The 23,511-nt window shown below is 44.2% G+C and overlaps 1 protein-coding gene and 1 non-coding gene across 4 annotated transcripts in view; both read right to left on the bottom strand.

The window, feature by feature from the left end:
* LOC126428169 (natterin-3-like) overlaps nucleotides 1-23,511 on the bottom strand; it is a 112,746-nt gene that overhangs the window by 79,337 nt on the left and 9,898 nt on the right. Inside the window, exon 2 of one of the 3 annotated variants that reach the window (XM_050090083.1) lies at nucleotides 19,143-19,187. The exons of 1 other annotated variant lie outside the window; for it this stretch is intronic. In XM_050090083.1, coding sequence (XP_049946040.1) covers nucleotides 19,143-19,187 — 45 coding nt within the window. Of the gene's footprint in view, nucleotides 1-334; nucleotides 415-19,142; nucleotides 19,188-23,511 lie in introns of those variants that run through there. One more of the 3 variants, XM_050090082.1, reaches the window with a different exon arrangement.
* Trnap-ugg (transfer RNA proline (anticodon UGG)) lies at nucleotides 9,094-9,168 on the bottom strand. The gene has a single exon. It is a non-coding gene; the product is annotated as a tRNA-Pro (tRNA).

Genomic DNA, 23,511 nt, shown 5'->3' with positions numbered 1-23,511 from the left:
CTGAAAATGTACTGTTGTCCGAAGCATATTGCAACAAACGGTGTATTTCTATCGCTGCTCGTTTAGTTTTTATTGCCGTTTCAAATATACCGGTCATTTTTGAAACACCCTGTATGTACCACCTGACGATAAATCGCCAGGCGGCTCGAAGCCGGTAATGGGATAATAAAAACTGAAGGGCAGAACAAAAGGCGACTGGTTGCAGTAATTTCAAGGAACCGGCACAATATTTCCAGGCAGCGTACAATACTTCAGAAAGTTATCGATACGCGGGTATCTGGTAATGCTACGCTATAATAGTGCACGTGTAGGAACCGCTCGACAGTGTACTTACTCATGGTCGCTCAGCGTGGTGTGCGGTGCGTCCACAAGCTACTCCGACAGACTGCAAGCGCTCGAGAGCACGCCGTAGGTACTAAACAGCGAGCCAGGCGTCCGCTGCTAACACATTCGTCACGTCGCTGCGTTTCGAAAAGGTGCAGCCGGCTACCACTTCGGGGAAATTCAGGCGCGTTTGTTTTCCGGGAAAACAGCTAACGTTACATTCCCCCAGTCTTGTTGTCCATCCATATTCAATTCGTCGCTTCGTGGTACATCCCCCCGCGTCTTTTTGCCTCGCTGTCTGTACGGTGCTTTCAACAGCAAGGTCATAAGCAGCGCTTTACTAATACGACAAGAATGCGGGGTTAATTCAATGCCGCCAAAACTACGGCATATATTTCACTAAACGGCGCCTTATACTCCTCCACATCTCAATGGGGGGCGTCCGAGTACCGTGGGCCCAAGATACCAAGTCCAGGGTGGCGCACGAAATGTGTTACCAATTATTGTTTCTTTCACAATTTACGACGCACATTAGATATCCCGCTGGGATCTCTACAGCTGTACCAGCAGGGCTTGGAAAAACAAATGAGTTACGGAATGACGTTTAATTCACGATACTGCCGCTAGGAGACTAGTAAGCAGCAATGGCTGCCAATGGAAGACTGACGACACAACAACGATCGGCAATTGTGTTTCTTTTTCACGAAACGAAAAGCCTTTGTTGTGCCTCATAGGCGTTTTCGACAACAGTGTAATACACGATGGGTCCCTTGCAAGAACACCATCCACAAGTTGTACGATAAATTTGTACAGGAAGCCTATTTATTCGCCGGAGAGTATTGAAGCGGTACGAGTTGCTGTACAGAGAAGTCCCGGGAAATCGTGTAGAAAGGCAGCAGTGCAACTGGGAATATCCAGACGCTCCGTTCAACGCATTCAAAAGTGACCTCCATATGTACCCATACAAGATGACCTGTGCACAGAAGCACACTGAAGAACACAAGCAGCAGAGACTACTGTTTGCTCAGTGGGCGTTGGATAAGGAAGAATCAACAACGTTTGGTTTTCAGACGAGGCGCGTTTTCAGTTAGACGGTGTGGTTAACAAACAAAATGTACGCTTTTGGGCCACTGAAAACCCACAAGTGCTTCATGAACGACAACATTGTGCTCCGAGGATTACAGCATGGGCAGCAATTTCCAGTCACGGACTTATTGGACCCATTTTCTTTGAAGAAACTGTGAACAGCGAGCGTTATTTGAGCATGCTTCGCAATAGCTTCATTCCACAGCTTCTTGTTACTGCCTTGCCCTTCAACACGCAGTGGTTCATGCAAGATGGAGCAAGGCCGCATACTGCAAACACTGTGCTGGAGTGAAACTTCCTGGCAGATTAAAACTGTGTGCCGGACCGAGACTCGAACTCGGGACCTCTCATTCTGGAAACCTCCCCCAGGCTGTGGCTAAGCCTTGTCTCCGCAATATCCTTTCTTTCAGGAGTGCTAGATCTGCAAGGTGCGCAGGAGAGCTTCTGTATTGTAACGTACGAGGCGAGGTACTGGCAGAAGTAAAGCTGTGAGGACGGGGCGTGAGTCGTGCTTGGGTAGCTCAGTCGGTAGAGCACTTGCCCGCGAAAGGCAAAGGTCCCGAGTTCGAGTCTCGGTCCGGCACACAGTTTTAATCTGCCAGGAAGTTTCATATGAGCGTACATTCCGCTGCAGAGTGAAAATCTCATTCTGGACTGTGTTGGAGTCTTTACACGAGCATTTCGACATGCGGATCATTTCACTCAGGTTTCCAGGTCGCTTCAATGACGGACAAAATTGGCCCACCCCCAATAGTCCAGACCTCAATCCATGTGACTTTTTTCTTTGGGGGTACCAAAGGAAAAAAAATTTCCCGAAACGTCCACGTGATTTAATGGAGCTCAGAAGACTTATTCTTCAAGCTTGCCGTGAAATTACGGAAGACATATGCCATAGGGTAATCACTAACTTCAGTGTTCGTTTGAAGGAAGTTAGGAAACGAAATGGTGGACATATTGAGCATGTGCTGAGTTAGAACAAATCTCCATGGACGGCTCATCATTGTAGTATATGTTCCTTTCAGATTGTACTGACAATAAAGTTTATATTCAAAAATGGTTCAAATAGCTCTGAGCACTATGCGACTTAGCTTCTGAGGTCATCAGTCGCCTAGAACGTAGAACTAATTAAACCTAACTAACCTAAGGACATCACACACATGTTTCCACACCGACACTTTGTCTCGAAATCTGGCAGAAAATCCAAAGAGATTCTGGTCATTTGTGAAGTATGGTAGAGGCAAGACAATCAATGCCTTCTCTGCGCGGTAGTAATGAAAATACTATCCGTAACAGTGCTCCTAAGCCATGTTACTAACACAGCCTTCCGAAATTCCTTCACCGTAGAAGAAGAAGTAAATATTCCAGAATTCGAATCAAGAACAGCTACCAACCCGAGTAACTTAGAAGTAGATAACCTCGGAGCAGGATATCAACTTAAATCACTTAATAAAAGCAAGTCTTCCGGACCAGATTATATACCAGTTAGCTTCCTTTCAGAGTATGTTGATGCAATAGCTCTATACTTAACAATCATGTACAACCGCTCACTCGACAGAAGATCCATACAAAATGAATGTAAAGTCGCACGGGTCACACCAGTATTGAAGGGAGGCAATAGGAGTGATCCATTAAATTACAGACTCATATCATTAACGACGATATGCAGTAGGATTATGGAGCATGTATTGTTTTCCAATATTATGAACTACCTACCTAGAAGAGAACTGTATATTGACACATACTCAACAGGGATTTAGAAAACATCTTTCTTGTAAAACACAACTAACTCTTTACTCGCACGAAGTGTTGAGTGCTATCGACAACGGATTTAAAATTGATTCCGTATTTCTAGATTTCCAGAAGGGTTTGGACACCGTACTTCACAAGTGGCTTGTAATCAAATTGCCTGAATATCGTCTCACTTATGCGACTGGATTTGTCATTTCCTATCGGAGAGGTCACAATTCGCAGTAACTGACGCAAAGGCGTCGAGTAATACAGAAGTGATTTCTGCCGTTCCCCAAGGCACTGTTAAGGCCCTCTTCTGCTTCTTGTCTATTTAAACGACTTTGGAGACAATCGGAGCAGCTGTCTTGGGGTTGCAGATGACGCTGTCGTTTATCGTCTAGTAAAGTCATCAGAAGATCAAAAACAATTGCAAAACGAATTAGATAATATATCTGAATGGTGCGAAAATTGGCAATTTACCCTAAACAATGAAAAGTGTAATATCACCCACATGAGTCCTAAAACGCATCCGTTAAATTTCTGTTACGCGATAAATCAATCAAATCTAAAGGCCCTAAATTCAACTAAATACCTACGAATTACAATTACTAACAACTTAAATAGGAAATAACATGTAGAAACTGTAGTGAAGAAGACGAACAAAAGACTGTGTTTCATTGGCAGAACACATGCAAAATGCAACAGATGTAGTAAAGAGACTGCCTACACTATGCTTGTGCATACTGTTTTGGAGTGCGAGAAAGCAGCACTTTTTGTATTATCGAGGAATAGGGGCTGAGTGTCGCGGACATAATATGGGACTTGTGGCTGTCGTTAAAACGCAGGCGTTTTTCGTTGCGGCGGAAATTTCTCACGAACTTTCAATCACCAACTTTCTCCTCCGAATGCGAAAAGCTTTAGTTGGCGATGGTCTACATAGGGAGAGACGATCATAATAACAAAATAAGGGCCACGCGGGATTAGCCGAGAGGTCTGAGGCGCTGTAGTCATGGACTGTGCGGCTAGTCCCGGCGGAGGTTCGAGTCCGCCCTCGGGCATGGGTGTGTGTGTTTGTCCTTAGGATAATTTAGGTTAAGTAGTGTGTGAGCTTAGGGACTGATGACCTTAGCAGTTAAGTCCCATAAGATTTAAAAAAAAAAAAAAGTAAAATAAGGGAAGTCAGAGGTCGTACGGAAAGGTATAGGTGTTCGTTTTTCCACACCCTGTTCGAGAGTCGAATAATAGAGAATTTGTATGAAGATGGTTCGATGAACTCTCTGCCGCACACTTAACTGTGGTTTGCAGAGTAGCCATGTAGATGTAGATGAATACGACGTTCTTTAAAATAATAAAATGCATTTTATAATTATGATTTTTTCCTATGACTCAAATGTCTGACAAAAATGTATATGTGATCAGCCGGGGTAGACAGATTCTGCATGTGTGTCGAAGAAAGAAAGATCGAACGGTAACAGCCCGTTGACGACGAAGTCATTAGAGACGAATCAGATGCTCAGTTTGCCAAAGATATTAGCCCGCGCCATTTTCAAATTCAAGCAACCAGTCGTTTGCCGAATTCGATTTAGGGAAACCAAGGAACATGTAAATGTGGAAGTCTACGCTGCAATTCGAAGCGCATTTCTACCAAACGCGAAGCGTCTCGACTGTGCCGATACCGCGCGAGAATTGGTTTAGCGAAGTGTGTGAATAGTCTGTGACGCATGCGCCGTACCGTTTGCCACACGCTCGTATTTTAGCGCCTACTGAAGCCCAGTTCTTGCGAGGAAACTCGGGCTGACGTATGGCGTGACAGATAGTACCAAAGCCTGCCGCTGCTGTTCGCGGAACACGCTGGCGCCACTGTCGCTGTTGCTACGCCGCCACTTTCTTCCTGCTTCCCTGTTATTTAGTATGAAGGTTCTGTTTCACAAAGACTGTTAGCAGGAAAAGTCCGCTCATGGATTCCATGGAATTCTAAATTACGTCGAACGCACTCGTGCGACGTTCATCTGTTACCACTCAGTTCATCACCCATCCAAGCGATTAAGGTTTCTAGGAAGCCAGAAATCGGCGAACGTAAGCTCACTCGAATCGTAGAAAAAGAGTCCGACGGTGTAGAATGGTCGTCCAATATGTAATGTCGCGTATTTTTTTCTCGGAACATTGTATTGTTAAGAGTCAGAATGTGGTGACAATATCCATCAACATGTCTTGTCCATGTCCTATTTTTCTACGTAGCCTCCATCACGTTCTATGGCCGTACGCCAACGTTGTGGAACAGTATGTATTTCCTGCTAGTAAAAGCTCTTGTCCTGTAGATGTAGCCATGTTTTCACTGCATGACTGACTCATCATCTTCAAAGTGAGTTCCCCGTAGAGAATCTTTAAGCGGCCCAAAGAGATGGAAGTCCGAAACTGCCAGGTCTCGACTGTAGTGGGGAGTGGATGAGGCAATGTTGTCCAACCCAATTTGGCGATGTGTTCCCGGGTTCTCAATCTGTGTGTGGACGTGCGTTATCGTGTTGGAGCAAGATTTCTTCTGGATTCTTGTCCGATCGAACACGTCGGAAGCGGTTCTCGAGTTTATTCAGAGTCTTCATGTACGACTCTGAATTGATGGTTGACCCTCTTGGCATCACATCCACAAGAATAACGACATCACAATCCCAGATGACTGTCACCATGACTTTTCGGCAGAGGGGGTTGTCTTGAATTTCTTCTTTTGTGGTTTATTGATTTATTTAATTGTATGGCTAGGGTCCCCCGTCGGGCAGGCCATTCGCAGGGTGCTGGTCCTTCAATTTGATGCCACTTCGGCGACCTGCAGTCGATGAGGATGATAGGATGATGGCGAGGACAGCAAAACACCCAGTCCCGTGGTGGGGAAAATTCGCCGACCCAGCCGGGAATCGAACCCGTGCCCAGAGAATTGGCAATCTGTCACGCCGGCCGTTCAGCTACCGGGGGCGAATTTCTTTTCTGGTGAGTGAAGATGATGCCTTGTTTCCGGCGCCAAGTGGTACACCCAGCTTTCGTCCCCCGCTCCAACAATTCAGATGAAATGGCCTTTCTTTGAAACATGCACGCAGGTACTAGAATTCAGCGTTATGTCATAAGTTCAAAGGAATCGCTGACGAACTTTAAGAGATTAAGGACTCTGAACAAGCTAACATTTATTTTTTATAGCGTTTCCCCTTTACAGGGTGGTCCATTGATAGTGACTGGGCCAAATATCTCACGAAATAAGCATCAAACGAAAAAACTACAAAAAACGAAACTAGTCTAGCTTGAAGGGGGAAACCAGATGGCGCTGTGGTTAGCCCGCTAGATGGCGCTGACATAGGTCAAACGGATATCAACGTAGAAACCCCGATTTTTTATTACATATTCGTGTAGTAAATATGAATGTTTTAGTTGGACCACTTTTCTCGCTTTGTGATAGATGGCGCTGTAATAGTCACAAACGTATAAGTACTTGGTATCACGTATCATTGGGCCAGTGCGGACGGTATTTGCTTCGTCATACATTACGCATGTTAAAATGAACCGTTCACCAATTGCGGAAAAGGTCGTCGCTAAATAGAACGCGTGCAAAAAAATCTGTCATCGTCCCGTAATTTCTCTTGTGCCCAGTGGCGGAACTGTACACGACGTTCAAAGTCGTCGCCATGCAATTCCTGGTGCATAGAAATATGGTACGGGAGCAATCGATGTTGATGTAGCATTTTCAACTCCGATGTTTTTGAGATTCCCGATTCTCGCGCAATTTGTCTGCTACTGATGTGCGGATTAGCCGCGACAGCAGCTAAAACACCTTCTTGGACATCATCATTTGTTGCAGGTCGTGGTTGACGTTTCACATGTGGCTGAACACTTACTGTTTCTTTAAATAACCTAACTATCCGGCGAACTGTCCGGACACTTGGATGATGTCGTCCAGGATACCGAGCAGCATACATAGCACACGCCCGTTGGGCATTTTGATCACAATAGCCATACATCAACACGATATCGAGCTTTTCCGCAATTGGTAAACGGTCCACTTTAACACAGGTAAAGTAACACGAGGCAAATAACCGTCCGCACTGGCGGAATGTTTTTTTTTGGCCCGGTCACGATCAGTGGACCACCCTGTATACTACACATATACCAGATGGCGCTCGGTTAGGTATATAAAAATACTTGAGTGTTCGAATGCAACGTTGAGTCGAAATTCCAATTCAATCGGTCAAGATCAATTTCGGAGAAACACGATTTTGAACAAACGAACATTTACTGTTTTATGTTTATAGATTATGGTTGGTTGGTTGATTTGGGGCGAAGGACCACACAGCGAGATCATCGGTCCCATCGGATTAGGCAGGGATCGGGAAGGAAGTCGGCCGTGCCCCTTCGAAAGAAACGTCCCGGCATCTGGGTGGGAATTAGGGAATTGTGTGGGATTTAGGGAAATCACGGAAAACAATCAGGATGACCCTTGTCCTCCCGAATGCGAGTCCAGTGTGGTAACCACAGCGCCACCTCACTCGGTATAGATTATGTTAACAAATTTCTGTTCTTGAAATACGTATTTCTTGCTATCTCGACTTTGAATTTTTATCCTCTCTAGAACGTGCTAATAAAACCTGATCGCTTCAGCACATGCAAATGTTTGGGATTATCGTATCAAATATAGAGTTCCAATGGTTCAAATGGCTCTGAGCACTATGCGACTTAATTTCTGAAGTCATCAGTCGCCTAGAACTTAGAACTAATTAAACCTAACTAACCTAAGGACATCACACACATCCATGCCCGAGGCAGAATTGGAACCTGCGAGCGTAGCAACAGCGCGATTCCAGACTGAAGCGCCTAGAACCGCTCGGCCACAGCGGCCGGCACATATAGCCTTTCCAGTGTAACGATTGTGGTATAGCTCTTCCAGTGCACCAAAATTGTCGTGATTAGCTTGGACTAATAAACGTATCATTTCGCTACTGGATTCACACCTGCAAGTAGTTTCCATTACGATGGTTCCGAGGCTGCATAAAACCGGAATGCTTGTGCTTTGCGTTCCACCTGTTAGATGTATCGTCTGGCAGCCTAGGTGATACGTCACAGCAGGGCTTCCCAATGTGTGGTCCGCCGGCTCTTTCTATGGAGTGTGCGGCCACCTTTCACCAAATCGTGTAAAATAATGAGTAAAATTAGTGAATAAAAACGTGAAAATCAACTTCATCACTATTTTATTTTTCGTGTGAAAAACATGTGTACTTTTACTTCAGGTCGTATTCCCAATCAGCCTTTGCCGTTCCTAAGTGAGACGGCATACGCAGTTTAGTGCCGGAGAATGCGGCTTCTCTGATCGACTGTTTCGCAACGATACGGGGGTCGTTTGTGCGCCGGCTCACGCCGCTGAAACCTGTTACGCATGCGCGTAGCGATTTTTGTCGACCAATCACAGCGCTCGCTGGCACGTATGCGGGCCCCAGGCATCAATAAATGTTGAACTTGCTTTGTCACTGCACTACCTAGTTCATAAGTCAATTTTTGATCAGTTTATTAGTTCTAACATGGATCGGTGGCTCAAGTCAGGATCACTGAAGAAGGGTGTAGTTTCTCCATAGCCTTCACAATAAGGGAAGTTTCCAGTTGAAATGAATGAGGAGGGAGGACAACCAAAGGCAGAACAATCACAAGAAACTCCACAGCCGGATTTGTTATGTGAAAATAACCTGCTCTGCCAGAATTGTTTCCTTTCAGAAGAAAAGTCTTACGTCATGTGAAATGCTTTGTCTTCTTATATAGAAACAAGAGTCTGTTTGTTTTCGTAATTTGTTTACAGTCGAGGCTGACTGCCACGATATAGTGTCCAAGTAGAAGTTGTCAGCTGTGGCTAAACTGTTGCCATGTCGCCTGCCAGTTCCCAACTACCAACTGACAGTACACTGAAACTTCCTGGCAGATTAAAACTGTGTGCCGGACCGAGACTCGAACTCGGGACCTTTGCCTTCCACGGGCAAGTGCTCTACCAACTGAGCTACCCAAGCACGACTCACGCCCCGTCCTCACAGCTTTACTTCTGCCAGTACCTCCGCAATATCCTTTCTTTCAGGAGTGCTAGTTCTGCAAGGTTCGCAGGAGAGCTTCTGTAAAGTTTGGAAGGTTGGAGGCGAGGTACTGGCAGAAGTAAAGCTGTGAGGGGGCGTGAGATGTGCTTGGGTAGCTCAGTTGGTAGAGCACTTGCCCGCGAAAGGCAAAGGTCCCGAGTTCGAGTCTCGGTCCGGCACAGTTTTAATCTGCCAGGAAGTTTCATATCAGCGCACACTCCGCTGCAGAGTGAAAATCTCATTCTGGAAACATCCCCCAGGCTGTGGCTAAGCCATGTCTCCGCAATATCCTTTCTTTCAGAAGTGCTAGTTCTGCAAGGTTCGCAGGAGAGCTTCTGTAAAGTTTGGAAGGTTGGAGGCGAGGTACTGGCAGAAGTAAAGCTGTGAGAACGGGGCGTGAGTCGTGCTTGGGTAGCTCAGTTGGTAGAGCACTTGCCCGCGAAAGGCAAAGGTCCCGAGTTCGAGTCTCGGTCCGGCACACAGTTTTAATCTGCCAGGAAGTTTCATATCAGCGCACACTCCGCTGCAGAGTGAAAATCTCATTCTGGAAACATCCCCCAGGCTGTGGCTAAGCCATGTCTCCGCAATATCCTTTCTTTCAGGAGTGCTAGTACTGCAAGGTTCGCAGGAGAGCTTCTGTAAAGTTTGGAAGGTTGGAGGCGAGGTACTGGCAGAAGTAAAGCTGTGAGAACGGGGCGTGAGTCGTGCTTGGGTAGCTCAGTTGGTAGAGCACTTGCCCGCGAAAGGCAAAGGTCCCGAGTTCGAGTCTCGGTCCGGCACACAGTTTTAATCTGCCAGGAAGTTTCATATCAGCGCACACTCCGCTGCAGAGTGAAAATCTCATTCTGGAAACATCCCCCAGGCTGTGGCTAAGCCATGTCTCCGCAATATCCTTTCTTTCAGGAGTGCTAGTTCTGTAAGGTTCGCAGGAGAGCTTCTGTGAAGTTTGGAAGGTTGGAGGCGAGGTACTGGCAGAAGTAAAGCTGTGAGAACGGGGCGTGAGTCGTGCTTGGGTAGCTCAGTTGGTAGAGCACTTGCCCGCGAAAGGCAAAGGTCCCGAGTTCGAATCTCGGTCCGGCACACAGTTTTAATCTGCCAGGAAGTTTCATATCAGCGCACACTCCGCTGCAGAGTGAAAATCTCATTCTGGAAACATCCCCCAGGCTGTGGCTAAGCCATGTCTCCGCAATATCCTTTCTTTCAGGAGTGCTAGTTCTGTAAGGTTCGCAGGAGAGCTTCTGTAAAATTTGGAAGGTTGGAGGCGAGGTACTGGCAGAAGTAAAGCTGTGAGGACCGGGCGTGAGTCGTGCTTGGGTAGCTTAGATGGTGGAGCACTTGCCCGCGAAAGGCAAAGGTCCCGAGTTCGAGTCTCAGTCCGGCACACAGTTTTAATCTGCCAGGAAGTTTCATATCAGCGCACACTCCGCTGCAGAGTGAAAATCTCATTCTGGAAACATCCCCCAGGCTGTGGCTAAGCCATGTCTCCGCAATATCCTTTCTTTCAGGAGTGCTAGTACTGCAAGGTTCGCAGGAGAGCTTCTGTAAAGTTTGGAAGGTTGGAGGCGAGGTACTGGCAGAAGTAAAGCTGTGAGAACGGGGCGTGAGTCGTGCTTGGGTAGCTCAGTTGGTAGAGCACTTGCCCGCGAAAGGCAAAGGTCCCGAGTTCGAGTCTCGGTCCGGCACACAGTTTTAATCTGCCAGGAAGTTTCATATCAGCGCACACTCCGCTGCAGAGTGAAAATCTCATTCTGACAGTACACCATTGCAACGCCGCCTGCTAGCTGCCGGCTGTGGACTGACAGCTGCCATTCAGTAGATATGCAAAGACGTAAAAATAACTAGACTTTCCGAGCTGTTTACATGGGGACGAAAATCCATTGTGGAACTGGAAAACGGCTTTATAGAAGCAGGTTCCCAGAATCGATATTGAAGTGTTTACTTGACCAACCAAAAGAGGAACTTGGACATCGGCTTACACGAAATCCGCTGGGGAACATGGCACTTGCATTAACCCTAGGACGCCCAAGCATTTTTTTCTAACTTTGATGCCTAAGGGAGGGTTCGGGGAGCCCACAGGTATTAAATAAGTTTACTGACGAAAAATTACAACTTTCAAAATGGTTTATGTATTTTAACTAAGGCATCGGCTTGTAAATGTTGTTAATTGTTATAAATATTGGATTGAGTGAATAAAAAATTGAAATATTGCAATACAAAATACAGATGTGTTCATATAAAATAGACTATTCTGAGTCCTCAACTTCAAGGCAAGAGACACACTTCACAATTTTTTCTCAATGTGTGTTACACACATGCTTATGACACTGTCCACAATATTGTTTTGGTTTACTTAGATTGTTGTACATCTGGTTCTTTGTTTTAGCTTTTCTTACACAAATATGGCACCGACCTTTCCCTGCAGGAGGCTGACGTGCTTCTGTTGTCACTTCTTTGATTTTCTTTTGTAGAATAGCCTCCATTGATTGAACAATTTGGTTAGATAACCCTCTTGCATTTGCACTTCCTTCTTCTACCTGCAATTTCACTAGTTCCTTCCCAGCTTGCAGAAGATAAAGTTTCCGTTTGTTGTGTTCTTTTCATTCCATCTTGGATGTATCTGGTGGTTGCATTGATAGCACAAATGTCGATGAGGGAGTAAAATACAGATAGAGGCCATCTCTTTGTTTCCCTCTTGCAGGTGTACACACGCGCCATTTGATCAATGGTAGCAATTCCACCTTTAGTGCAATTATAATATGCATTTATCTCGGTTTTATTCTTCTCTCCTCCAACAGTGCCTTTATCTTGGTGCACTGTTGCCAAACATCAGTAAGTTTTTACTTGGTTTCTTTTTTGCCGTGTAGGACACCAAAGTTACTGGAGGCCTACGTGTTGGGAACTGCACTAACTCACTGCAAGTTTACAAGATAAATAACAGCTGACTGACATCAACAATCACTTCTTCTGAAAGTAAACCGATTGTTGTGAATATCAAGAATACCAACCAACGAGAAACTAACTTGCATTGCTGTAGAGATGAAAAATGCGAAATCCTACTAAGGGAAATTTTCTATAGCATGGAAGCCTAAGGGGGGGGGGGGGGGGGGAGGGGTGTTTGTTGGACCTATAATAAGTTTATTTATTTTTTCTTTCAAAGCAGGAATTTTCTATAAAATATATTCACACCAACGTTTCATAAAATAGCCAACAAACAATAACTCAAAGGGAATATGTAGTATGAAAGTTACTTGGTCAAAAGCAGGGGACATAAAAAAATTGTGGGTTCAACGAATCCCCCCCCCCCCCCCCCCCCCCTTTGGCGTCCTAGGGTTAAGAAGCTTTCAGCTATCAGTTCCCATGGGTTTCGCTCTGAAATTTAATGTTACTGTGCTCTTGACTGACTAGGTGTCCGGCATGGATTTTCGACTGAAGAAGGGGTCCGCCAGCTGAAAAGGTTCGGAAGCCCTGCGTCACAACATTCCGACTCTTTCTCTCTCCCTCCCTTCCTCCCTCCCTCTCTCTCTCTCTCTCTCTCCCTCTCCATCTCTCTCAGTCTCCCTGTCTCTCTCTCTCTCTCTCTCTCTCTCACACACACACACCCACACACACGCACAGACATATCGTTGTGTCATACGAGCCAGAAATGGCGTGACAGTCTCTTCCCCGCGTGATAAGGAGATCATGCAAACACGCACGCACCAGGCACACCGTGACACGGCTGATACTGTATCTGCCGGCCTCTGGCTGGTTCCAAATCTCTCCGGCAGTCGCGTTCACCTCTCGGCTACCGATACAACTTCTCACTTATATAGTTTTTTTTCCACACCACTTTAACTTGCTCGTTCAACATACCCGGTTTCTGAAATAACCAATTTAGTTTTTTTTTATTTCTCTTATTTCCTGCAATAAATGTAGAAATCGAACAAAGATTGAAAGATTTTGACTGACTCAGTTTCAAGATAAATAAAATCAAAATACTAAAACAAATCGGCAAATAAAAGAAAATTTAGTTTGTCCACCGGTAGCTGCTTTCCTTGAAAAGTGACAATTGGTACAGTACTGCAAAAACACCAAAAGTATTCTGTTGTTGTTGTGGTCTTCAGTGCGAGACTGGTTTGATGCAGCTCTCCAAGCTACTCTATCATTCATCTCCGAGTACCTACTGCAACCTACGTCCTTCAGAATCTGCTTAATGTATTCATCAGTTGGTCTCCCTCTACGATTTTTACCCTCCACGCTTCCCTCCAATACCAAATTGGTGATACCTTGACGCCTGAAAATGTGTCCTACCAACCAGTCCCTTCTTCTAGTCAAGTTGTGCCACAAATTTCTCTTCTCCCCAATTCTGTTCAGTACCTCCTCATTAGTTACGTGGTCTACCCATCTAATCTGCAGCATTCTTCTGTAGCATCACATTTCGAAAGCTTCTATTCTCTTGCCTAAACTATTTATCGTCCATGTTTCATTTCCATACAGGGCTTCACTCCATACAAATACTTTTAGAAAAGACTTCCTGACACTTAAATCTATTCTCAATGTTAACAAATTTGTCTCCTTCACAAACGCTTTTCTTGCATAGCCAGCCTACATTTGATATCCTCCCTACTTCGACCATCATCCGTAATTTTGCATCCCAGACAGCAAAATTCACCTAGTACTTTAACTGTCTCATTTCCTAGTCTAATTCCTTCAGCATCGCCTGATTTAATTCGGCTACATCCACGTTTTGCTTTTGTGGTGTCACCGCCAGACACCACACTTGCTAGATGGTAGTCTTTAAATCGGCCGCGGTCCGTTAGTATACGTCGGACCCGCGTGTCGCCACTATCAGTGATTGCAGACCGAGCGCCGCCACACGGCAGGTCTAGTCTAGACAGACTCCCTAGCACTCGCCCCAGTTGAACAGCCGACTTTGCTAGCGACGGTTCACTGCATACGTACGCTCTCAATTGCAGAGACGACAGTTTAGCATAGCCTTCAGCTACGTCATTTGCTACGACCTAACAACGCGCCATATTCAGTAATTAGAATGAATTCTGAACAGACAATATTGCGAATCATGTACCGTCAAGAGCGACGTTCATCATTAATGGATTAATGTTAAGTATCAAACTAATTACGTCCGCTTTCTGAATTCCAATTCCTTGTCATGTTCCTGACCTCACGTCAGTATAGTTCTTCCCTCCTCACGCCAGCCTGCATGAGCTAAAACGCGTGCATTTCTGCATCCACTAGTAACTCGGTGTTGGCTCTTCTGCCAACACTACAGCTTTTATTGATGATCATCTTATATCCTCCTTTCAAGACACTGTCCATTCCGTTCAACTGCTCTTCCAGGTCCTTTGCTGTCTCTGACAGAATTACAATGTTACCGGCAAACCTCAAAGTTTTTATTTCTTCTTCAAGAATTTTAATCCATACTCCAAATTTTTCTTTTACTTCCATTACTGATTGATCGGTATACAGCTTGAATAACATCGGGGAGAGGCTACAACCCTGTCTCACTCCATTCCCAACCACTGCTTCCCTTTCGCCCCCCTCCAATCTTACAACTGCCATCTGGTTTCTATACAAACTTCAAATAGCCTTTTCCTCCTTGTATTTCACCTCTGCCACCTTCAGAATTTGAAACAGAGCATTCCAGTCAACAATGTCAATAGCTTTCTTTATGTCTACAAATGCTAGAAACGTATGTTTTCCTTTCCTTGATCTAGCTTCTAAGGTAAGTCTTAGGGTCAGTATTGTCTCGTGTGTTCCAACATTTCTATGGATTACAAACTGATCTTCCCCGAGGCCGGCTTCTACCAGTTCTTCCATTCGTCTGTAAAGAAGTCGTGTCAGTATTTTGCAGCCGTGACATATTAAACTGATAGTTCGGTAATTTTCACACCTGTGAACACCTGCTTTCTTTGGGATGCTGTTGATTCCAATTTCTTAAAACTTTTCTCAAAAATCCTGTTGTAATCGGGGATCATGTCACTATTTGGGCGTTTCAAATAGTCGGTGCTGAAGGGTGAAAACTGAGGACGAAGAATTATGTCTTTCGTATTAATCTATCCATTTTCAAGGGTCACAAGCAGATAAAGACATATTATGCAGACAATGGCAGTTGATGAGTTAGTTTCTATTTTTGTTGTATACTATGAATGAGTTTTTAATTCATTACTGTTACGATAATTTGCTTTCTCTTTATCTGTTCCATTCAAACGGCAGACAAATCTTTCATCTTTTAAAGCGAAAGAAGCATTGTACTTTATATACGCAGACTATGGTTTGCGCCGTTATGCAATACAGCCGATTCCCGGCGATGGCAGCGAGAAATTACCGCATAGACCAGGTGGAAGTAAGTCTTACGTAACAGTCGTACGCGCGTTCCTTAAGCCACGACACACGGTAACAGGTACATTAATTTTTTTGAAAGATATAACCGCCAGGTTTAATTTCACAATCTAGATTTCGGCCTTAGGCCATTATCAAGCGTTACAATTATTATAAATCGTTAGATTTGAGTAGAACCTAAGTCATCGTCAAAATATGTATCTTCGCTTACATAAACGAATTTTGTCGAAACTAAATGCGACTCCATTCGTGTAATATGATAATACACTGGCAATTACCATTATTCAGTTGATATGGCAGTGGAGAAATAGATGACCAAGTCACAGGACTATAAACTTTTTCTGCACCGTGTCTAAGCACACATTGTCTCAGCAGTGCTATACTATTTCTTATGCCACGTGTTTTCCGTTCGTTAGTGTCAATTGTTACTAAAACAGCACTGATAGCTTTTCTCATTTTCTATAATAACGCTATATTTCGAGCCAATGCAGATTTTACGGATAAAAATTACTCCTTTTTCATAAAAGGTTTATTTAAAAACGAAAAATTATAACACTGTTGCTATTAATAAAAATAAAAAAGACTCCTGTTATAACTGAAACCAAATAAATGCGGAAGAAAACGGCTGTTGGAGCTTTATGCATCATAACAGAGTGGTACGGCGTTTCGTCCATTACTATTATCGAATTCCGAGGAACGTTTTGCACCAGAAGGCTATCTTCCCAGGCGGTGAACATGTTCTAGGACGACAGTTGTAGTCCAAACCACGTATCCAGATGTACTATACTGTTGTTAATGCAACGCCAGCACAAAACACTTGTTCACAATACCGGTCGACTACAGAACTCTTTAATGCCAGAAAATACGACTTTTAACGAGAGCTGAGGAACGTTGCTGCATCGGGGAGACCACGTGGTACTGTTTACTCATGGTGTGGCAACAGGGGCCTTTTACGAGTAGAACAGCTGGCGGCGTGGTAGGGAAAGCTGGATCGCCATTTATGTTACCCCAGCAACGGCGCCACGTCCCCCTCCGGTCAGTCAAACGTCAAAAGTCGCAACTAATTTCAAACGCCCTATAGTGAAGGCGAAAATGAGATCGACAGGAAGTGCAAATTGGCTAAGCAGGCACGGCTAGAGGACAAATGTAAGGATGTAGAGGCTTACCTCACTAGGGGTAAGATAGATACTGCATATAGGAAAATTAAAGAGACCTTTGGAGAAAAGAGAACCACTTGTATGCATATCAAGGGCTCAGATGGAAACCCAGTTCTAAGCAAAGAAGGGAAAGCAGAAAAGTGGAAGGAGTATATAGAGGGAGTATACAAAGGCGATGTTCTTGAGGACAATATTATGGAAATGAAAGAGGATGTAGATGAAGATGAAATGAGATATATGATACTGCGTGAAGAATTTGACAGAGCACTGAAAGACCTAAGTCGAAACAAGGCCCCGGGAGTAGACAACATTCCATTAGAACTACTGACAGCCTTGGGAGAGCCAGTCCTGACAAAACTCTACCATCTGGTGAGCAAAATGTATGAGACAGGCGAAATACCCTCAGACTTCAAGAAGAATATAATAATTCCTATCCCAAAGAAAGCAGGCGTTGACAGATGTGAAAATTACCAAACTGTCAGTTTAATAAGTCACGGCTGCAAAATATTAACGTGAATTCTGTACAGGCGAATGGAAAAACTGGTAGAAGCCGACCTCGGGGAAGATCAGTTTGGATTCCGTAGAAATGTTGGAACACGTGAGGCAAAACTGACCCTACGACTTATCTTAGAAGCTAGATTAAGAAAAGGCAAACCTACGTTTCTAGCATTTGTAGACTTGGAGAAAGTTTTTGACAATGTTGACTGGAATACTCTCTTTCAAATTCTGAAGGTGGCAGGGGTAAAATACAGGGAGCGAAAGGCTATTTACAATTTGTACAGAAACCAGTTGGCAGTTATAAGAGCCGAGGGGCATGAAAGGGAAGCAGTGGTTGGGAAGAGAGTGAGACAGGGTTGTAGCCTTTCCCCAACGTTATTCAATCTGTATATTGAGCAAGCAGTAAAGGAAACAAAAGAAAAATTCGGAGTAGGTATTAAAATCCATGGAGAAGAAATAAAAACTTTGAGGTTCGCCGATGACATTGTAATTCTGTCAGAGACAGCAAAGGACCTGGAAGAGCAGTTGAACGGAATGGACAGTGTCTTGAAAAGAGGATATAAGATGAACATCAACAAAAGCTAAGCGAGGATAATGGAATGTAGCCGAATTAAGTCGGGTGATGCTGAGGGAATTAGATTAGCAAATGAGGCACTTAAAGTAGTAAAGGAGTTTTGCTATTTGGGGAGCAAAATAACTGATGATGGTTGAAGTAGAGAAGATATAAAATGTAGACTGGCAATGGCAAGGAAAGCGTTTCTGAAGAAGAGAAATTTGTTAACATCGAGTATAGATTTAAGTGTCAAGAAGTCATTTCTGAAAGTATTTGTATGGAGTGTAGCCATGTATCGAAGTGAAACATGGACGATAAATAGTTTGGACTGGAAGAGAATAGAAGCTTTCGAAATGTGGTGCTACAGAAGAATTCTGAAGAGGATAACTAATGAGGAGGTATTGAATAGAATTGGGAAGAGGATTTTTGTGGGACAACTTGACTAGAAGAAGGGATCGGTTAGTAGGACATGTTCTGAGGCATCAAGGGATCACAAATTTAGCATTGGAGGGCAACGTGGAGGGAAAAATTCGTAGAGGGACACCAAGAGATGAATACACTAAGCAGATTCAGAAGGATGTAGGTTGCAGTAGGTACTGGGGGATGAAGGAACTTGCAGAGCATAGGGTAGCGTGGAGAGCTGCATCTAACCAGTCTCAGGACTCAAGACCACAACAACAACAACAATATCAGTTCTACAAATATCCCGCTAAATGACCACGAGGGGAAAAATCAGAAAACAGTATTCAAGCGAAGGTTACCAGGAATCGTTTTTGATACGCACCATTCGGGACATACCGGGCGATGACTTTCCTACTACCTCCTCGACGTAGAAACATTTTAAGTTAGATGGCCGAAATCCCCTATCCTGTAACTACGGTAGCTTACTAGCCTATGACTTACGTTCATTTCGCCGGCCGAAGTGGCCGTGCGGTTCTAGGCGCTGCAGTCTGGAACCGCGAGACCGCTACGGTCGCAGGTTCGAATCCTGCCTCGGGCATGGATGTGTGTGATGTTCTTAGGTTAGTTAGGTTTAACTAGTTCTAAGTTCTAGGGGACTAATGACCTCAGTAGTTGAGTCCCATAGTGCTCAGAGCCATTTGAAGCATTTTTTTTACGTTCATTTCGCACTGTGAAAATTGCGCAGCCTGTGATCGCTTCAGTGGGGTAGTGAGTAGGGAAGCATGCTGAAGGGAAGCCGTTCTCCAACCTTTTAATTGCAGCTTTCTCAATATTATTTTCCTGCACCAGCACAGTGAAGCTAAGAAGCGAGTTTACTCTGTCAGCACCAAAGCAAATACTGCGAGACCTGGAAGCTATTCAGCGCATTCATCCAAGCACAAAACCATACATAATATGGGTACGTACCATCACTATCGGAAGATGAAGAGGAGGAGGAAGACGAGCTGGAACCTGGAATTTGACGAGAAAGAAGAAATCAGCACGTAAGTGCTTACCATATCACACAGAGAACTGCAGGGCAACTGAAAGGGAGGAAAACAAAAAAGTAGTTGGGAATTTGCAATGTAACTTCTAATTACAGCGCTATTGAAATGTCACATTGCTATTGTTTTAAAATGAGTCATTTGTTGTTGATAAAATTATCTGTACGTAATGCATACTGCGGTCCACCATCGTAGCTGATTGGTCGACCGATCATCGCTTCATTTGTGACCCGGCAGCAAACGTCTGGCGCTTTGCCCAGCGAATATTGGTCTTCCGCACACGTGCCACTCCTGACCGAATAACACAAACCATGTTCTCCCAGGATGACATGTACTACCAACAGCCGAAGACTCACTCTGTGAATTGCTTCAGCGGCTTTGCAGTTCGATATTTACTTGCGAGAAAAGGGGAAAAAAATTGTATATTTGTGATAAGTTCCTATGGGACCAAACTGCTGAGATCATCGGTCCCTAGGCTTACACACTTCTTAATCTAACTTATGCTGAGAACAACACACAGCCGGACGGGGTTGGCCGAGCGGTTCTAGGCGCTACAGTCTGGAACCGCGCTGCCGCTATGGTCCCAGGTTCGAATCCTGCCTCGGGCATTGATGTGTGTGATGTCCTTTGGTTAGTTAGGTTTAAGTAGTTCTAAGTTGTAGGGGACTGATGACCTCAGAAGTTAAGTCCCATAGTGCTCAGAGCCATTTGACAACACACACATACACACACACATGCCCGATTGAGGACTCAAACATCAGACAGAGGGAGGAGGGGGGGGGGGGCTAGAAGAGTGTTCTAGTTTCTCGGGCTTATACAAACGAACGACATTGCACCATTGTTCATAATGCGAAATACAGGCAATCCTTTTGCAATTTCCTTTAGAGTATTTTCTACGACCCGCCAGGCAGTCGGGATGTCCCTCCAGTGGCCAACAGATACGAAGCGCAATTGTAGATGTTTTGACACCACGACCCCCAACGGTATACCCCTTTATTCCGAGAGACATGCGTGGAACTGCTCCACTGATACCTCTAGCTTCATGGTTTTCACTCCGCAGGTCCGAGGAAAAAAATTGTCTGTTACTTACACTTGTTATACCATCTATTTCCTTTCTTAGTTAAGATACAACTGTTGGGATTGGGTTAGCTATGGGCCACCGCCTGAAGTGGTGCAGACATTTTTGTTTTTAGGGTCAAATTGGCGGCGGCAAGTAGACCCCCTATTTTATGGGTTCCTTCATAATCAGGAATGTGAAAAAAATTTGGTCAACGCTACAGACCCTCATGCGGGGGATCGGTAGTTCGATTGCCGCTGCTGCCATGAATTTTTCCTCACAAGGGGACCCTCCATACCGCAAATCACTGATGTTGATGCGCTCCAAATATGTTGTAGAGGTACTTACCCTGAGTACCTGGTTACCCGTTTTTGTAGCGACGGTCTTTGGTTTGTGAGAAAATCGATTTTGAAGTTCATTGCGCGCTTTGTATACCCGTAACATTACACCTACTCCGAGCGAGTCAGCGTAGCGTAGCGGTAAAGGTTCACAGCTACCGCGGTGGAGGTACCGCGTTCGAATCCTACTCTCATATGTTTTTTATGTATGCAAGAAGCGTCCGGAACATTTGGTCCTCACGTTCAAATACGAGTAGGCGAATTAACTGGGAAATACAGAAATGTAGTCGCCTCCTGCACGAAATCCGGGAAGTTCACGAAACTGGTGTACGAAGAATTTTTTCCTTCTGTATCTCTTCCGTACGTGGGATAGAAAACGATTTTGTACATAATCGATTTGTGGGGAGGGCAAGCCAATTCAACTTTATACGATCGCGTATTCACTGATGAAAGAAAAGCGAGCACCTGCACCCTAAAAGTGACTCCCACCAAAGTCCACTCCTTATTGCCATCACTGCGACGTTTATTTTTACCGACAGGTGAAAATCTTCACGGAAATTATTCCGAATGCTCCCGACTTCATGAAAGACATTAGGGACATTGCTTCTAGGGAAGATATGATAAAATTATATTCGCTAATCCTACATCAATTCAGCGCACCTAATGTTGAAAGCATTATTAGATACCCATATTTCTCATCGAAATTAGCGGATGAAAGAGAAATCTTTTTGAATGCAAAAGAACTGTGTTTCCTGGTATCGCTCATGAAGAAACCGTGCGCATGGAAGATGGTTGTTTTCATAAAATGCGCGTGGTGCTGCGAAAATTTGTACTTCGGTTGTTGCTATCATAAGTATCACCCACAATATTGTTCTGACACATCAAGCAATGTGGACGATGAAAAATAAGATTTTGTAATATTGTGTGACAGAAAAAATTAATAACTGAATATATCTTTGAAGTAAAATTGAAAAATTCGGTCGATTTTGAAAAAAAAAAAAGGTACACAAAGAGGATTTGAGCATGGTATCGCCAGCACAGTAGCCGTGCACATTTACCCCTGCGCTACACTGACTTGCTCGGAACATGCGTAATGCTACAGGCTTCCACGATAAATTGTAATGATGTGGAACGAATCATTATTCTCTGACATAATTTTTTTCTAAATATGCCTCCATGATCATCATTTGTTAGTTCTTTCATTTTTTAATGACAGATTTTAGTCAGTAATTTCTACCTATCACCATTTGCACGTAAGAGTAATAGGTAATCTTCTGCGAAATATGAGGAGTTGTCAAAGAGAAAAATTTTCAGTTTAGTTTCGAAATTCTGCTTCCCAGTTTGTCAGGCATTTTATATCAATGGGTAAGTGATCAAAACTTTAGGCTGCAGCATTGTGAACTCCTATTTGAGATACAGATAAGTGCCATAATGTGGCGTGACGAATGATATTTTTTTCTTCTGGTACTGTAATTTTGTGAAACAATGATCCTGCTGAAGTGCAGAGGATTATTTACAACAAATTTCATGGGGAACAATTGGACTGTGAAACGGATAGATTGCTACTCGCATGCCGATCAGCATGCACCCAATACGAAAAGTTTTCAGCCCAAGCCTTCTTCTGAAAGGAAGCAAAGCACACATACACATAGGCCTACATACAATCATACACACAAAACTGACACAAACACATGACCGCTGTCTCCGGCTGTTCTCCCCAGACTCTTTTTTAAAGTGGTAGGAAATGCTAACAATGAATAATTATCGGCGGGAGGAATTAAGGGCAGATGCTGCCCCAACAATCGGCGTGATTACGTAGACATGTGTTGTGGCTCGTATATCGGAGCGATTTGGAAGGCAATGAAAAAGACAGGAAGGTAGAGAAAGAACGGACATTGAGTAAAGTAAGGCAAATCTAAAGTCAAATGGCAGGTATAAAACCACTACGATAAAAGTAAACAGTGCAAACGTAATACATCTCTCTCTCTCTCTCTCTCTCTCTATTCGTTTAGTCGGTTCCGACTCTTCGTGACCCCGTGAACCAAATAACGCCACTTTTTCCTGTCTTGCACTTTCTCCCGTAGACCTTCCAGGTTGGAACACATTGCTTCCGTGATGCCATCGATCCATCTCATCCTCTGACGTCCTCTTCTTCCAGTTCCTTTAATCTTCCCCAGCATTAATGTTTTTTCCAGCGAGGCATGCCTTCACATTGTGTCTCCAAAGTAGGTCAGCTTTTGTTTTAACATTAGACCTTCCAGGGAGAAATCTGGTTTAATTTGCTCCAATATTGATCTGTTGGTTCTCTTTGCAGTCCATGGAACTCTAAGAAGTTTCCTCCAACACCACAATTCGAAGGAGTCAATTCTTCGCCGTTCAGCCTTTCTAATGGTCCAGGTCTCACATCCGTACATCACAACTGGAAAGACCATAGCCCTCACAATACGGATCTTTGTTGCTAGTGTTATATCTCTGGACCTTATAACCTTGTCAAGGCTTGACATCGCCTGTCTACCGAGCAACAGGCGTCTCCGGATTTCATGGCTGCAGTCGCCGTCAGCAGAGATCTGGGAACCGAGATAACTGAATGTGGTTACTACCTCCATGGTTTCTCCTGCTATATCCCACGAATTGGTAGGTTTAGTTGCCATAATTTTCGTTTTCTTCACATTCAGCATAAGACCGGCCTTTTCACTTTCGTCTTTCACCTTCAGTAAGTGTGTTCTCAATTCTTCTTCACTTTCTGCCAACAGGATCGTATCATCCGCGTACCTGAGGTTGTTTACATTTATTCCAGCTATTTTAATCCCTGTTTCTCCTTCATCTAGCCTCGCATTCCTCATGACATGTTCTGCATACAGATTGAATAAGTGCGGTGACAGTATGCAGCCTTGCCG

Source organism: Schistocerca serialis, chromosome 12 (assembly GCF_023864345.2).
Source record: "Schistocerca serialis cubense isolate TAMUIC-IGC-003099 chromosome 12, iqSchSeri2.2, whole genome shotgun sequence".
Lineage (NCBI taxonomy): Eukaryota > Metazoa > Arthropoda > Insecta > Orthoptera > Acrididae > Schistocerca > Schistocerca serialis.
This window is presented reverse-complemented; position numbering and strand designations above follow the sequence as displayed.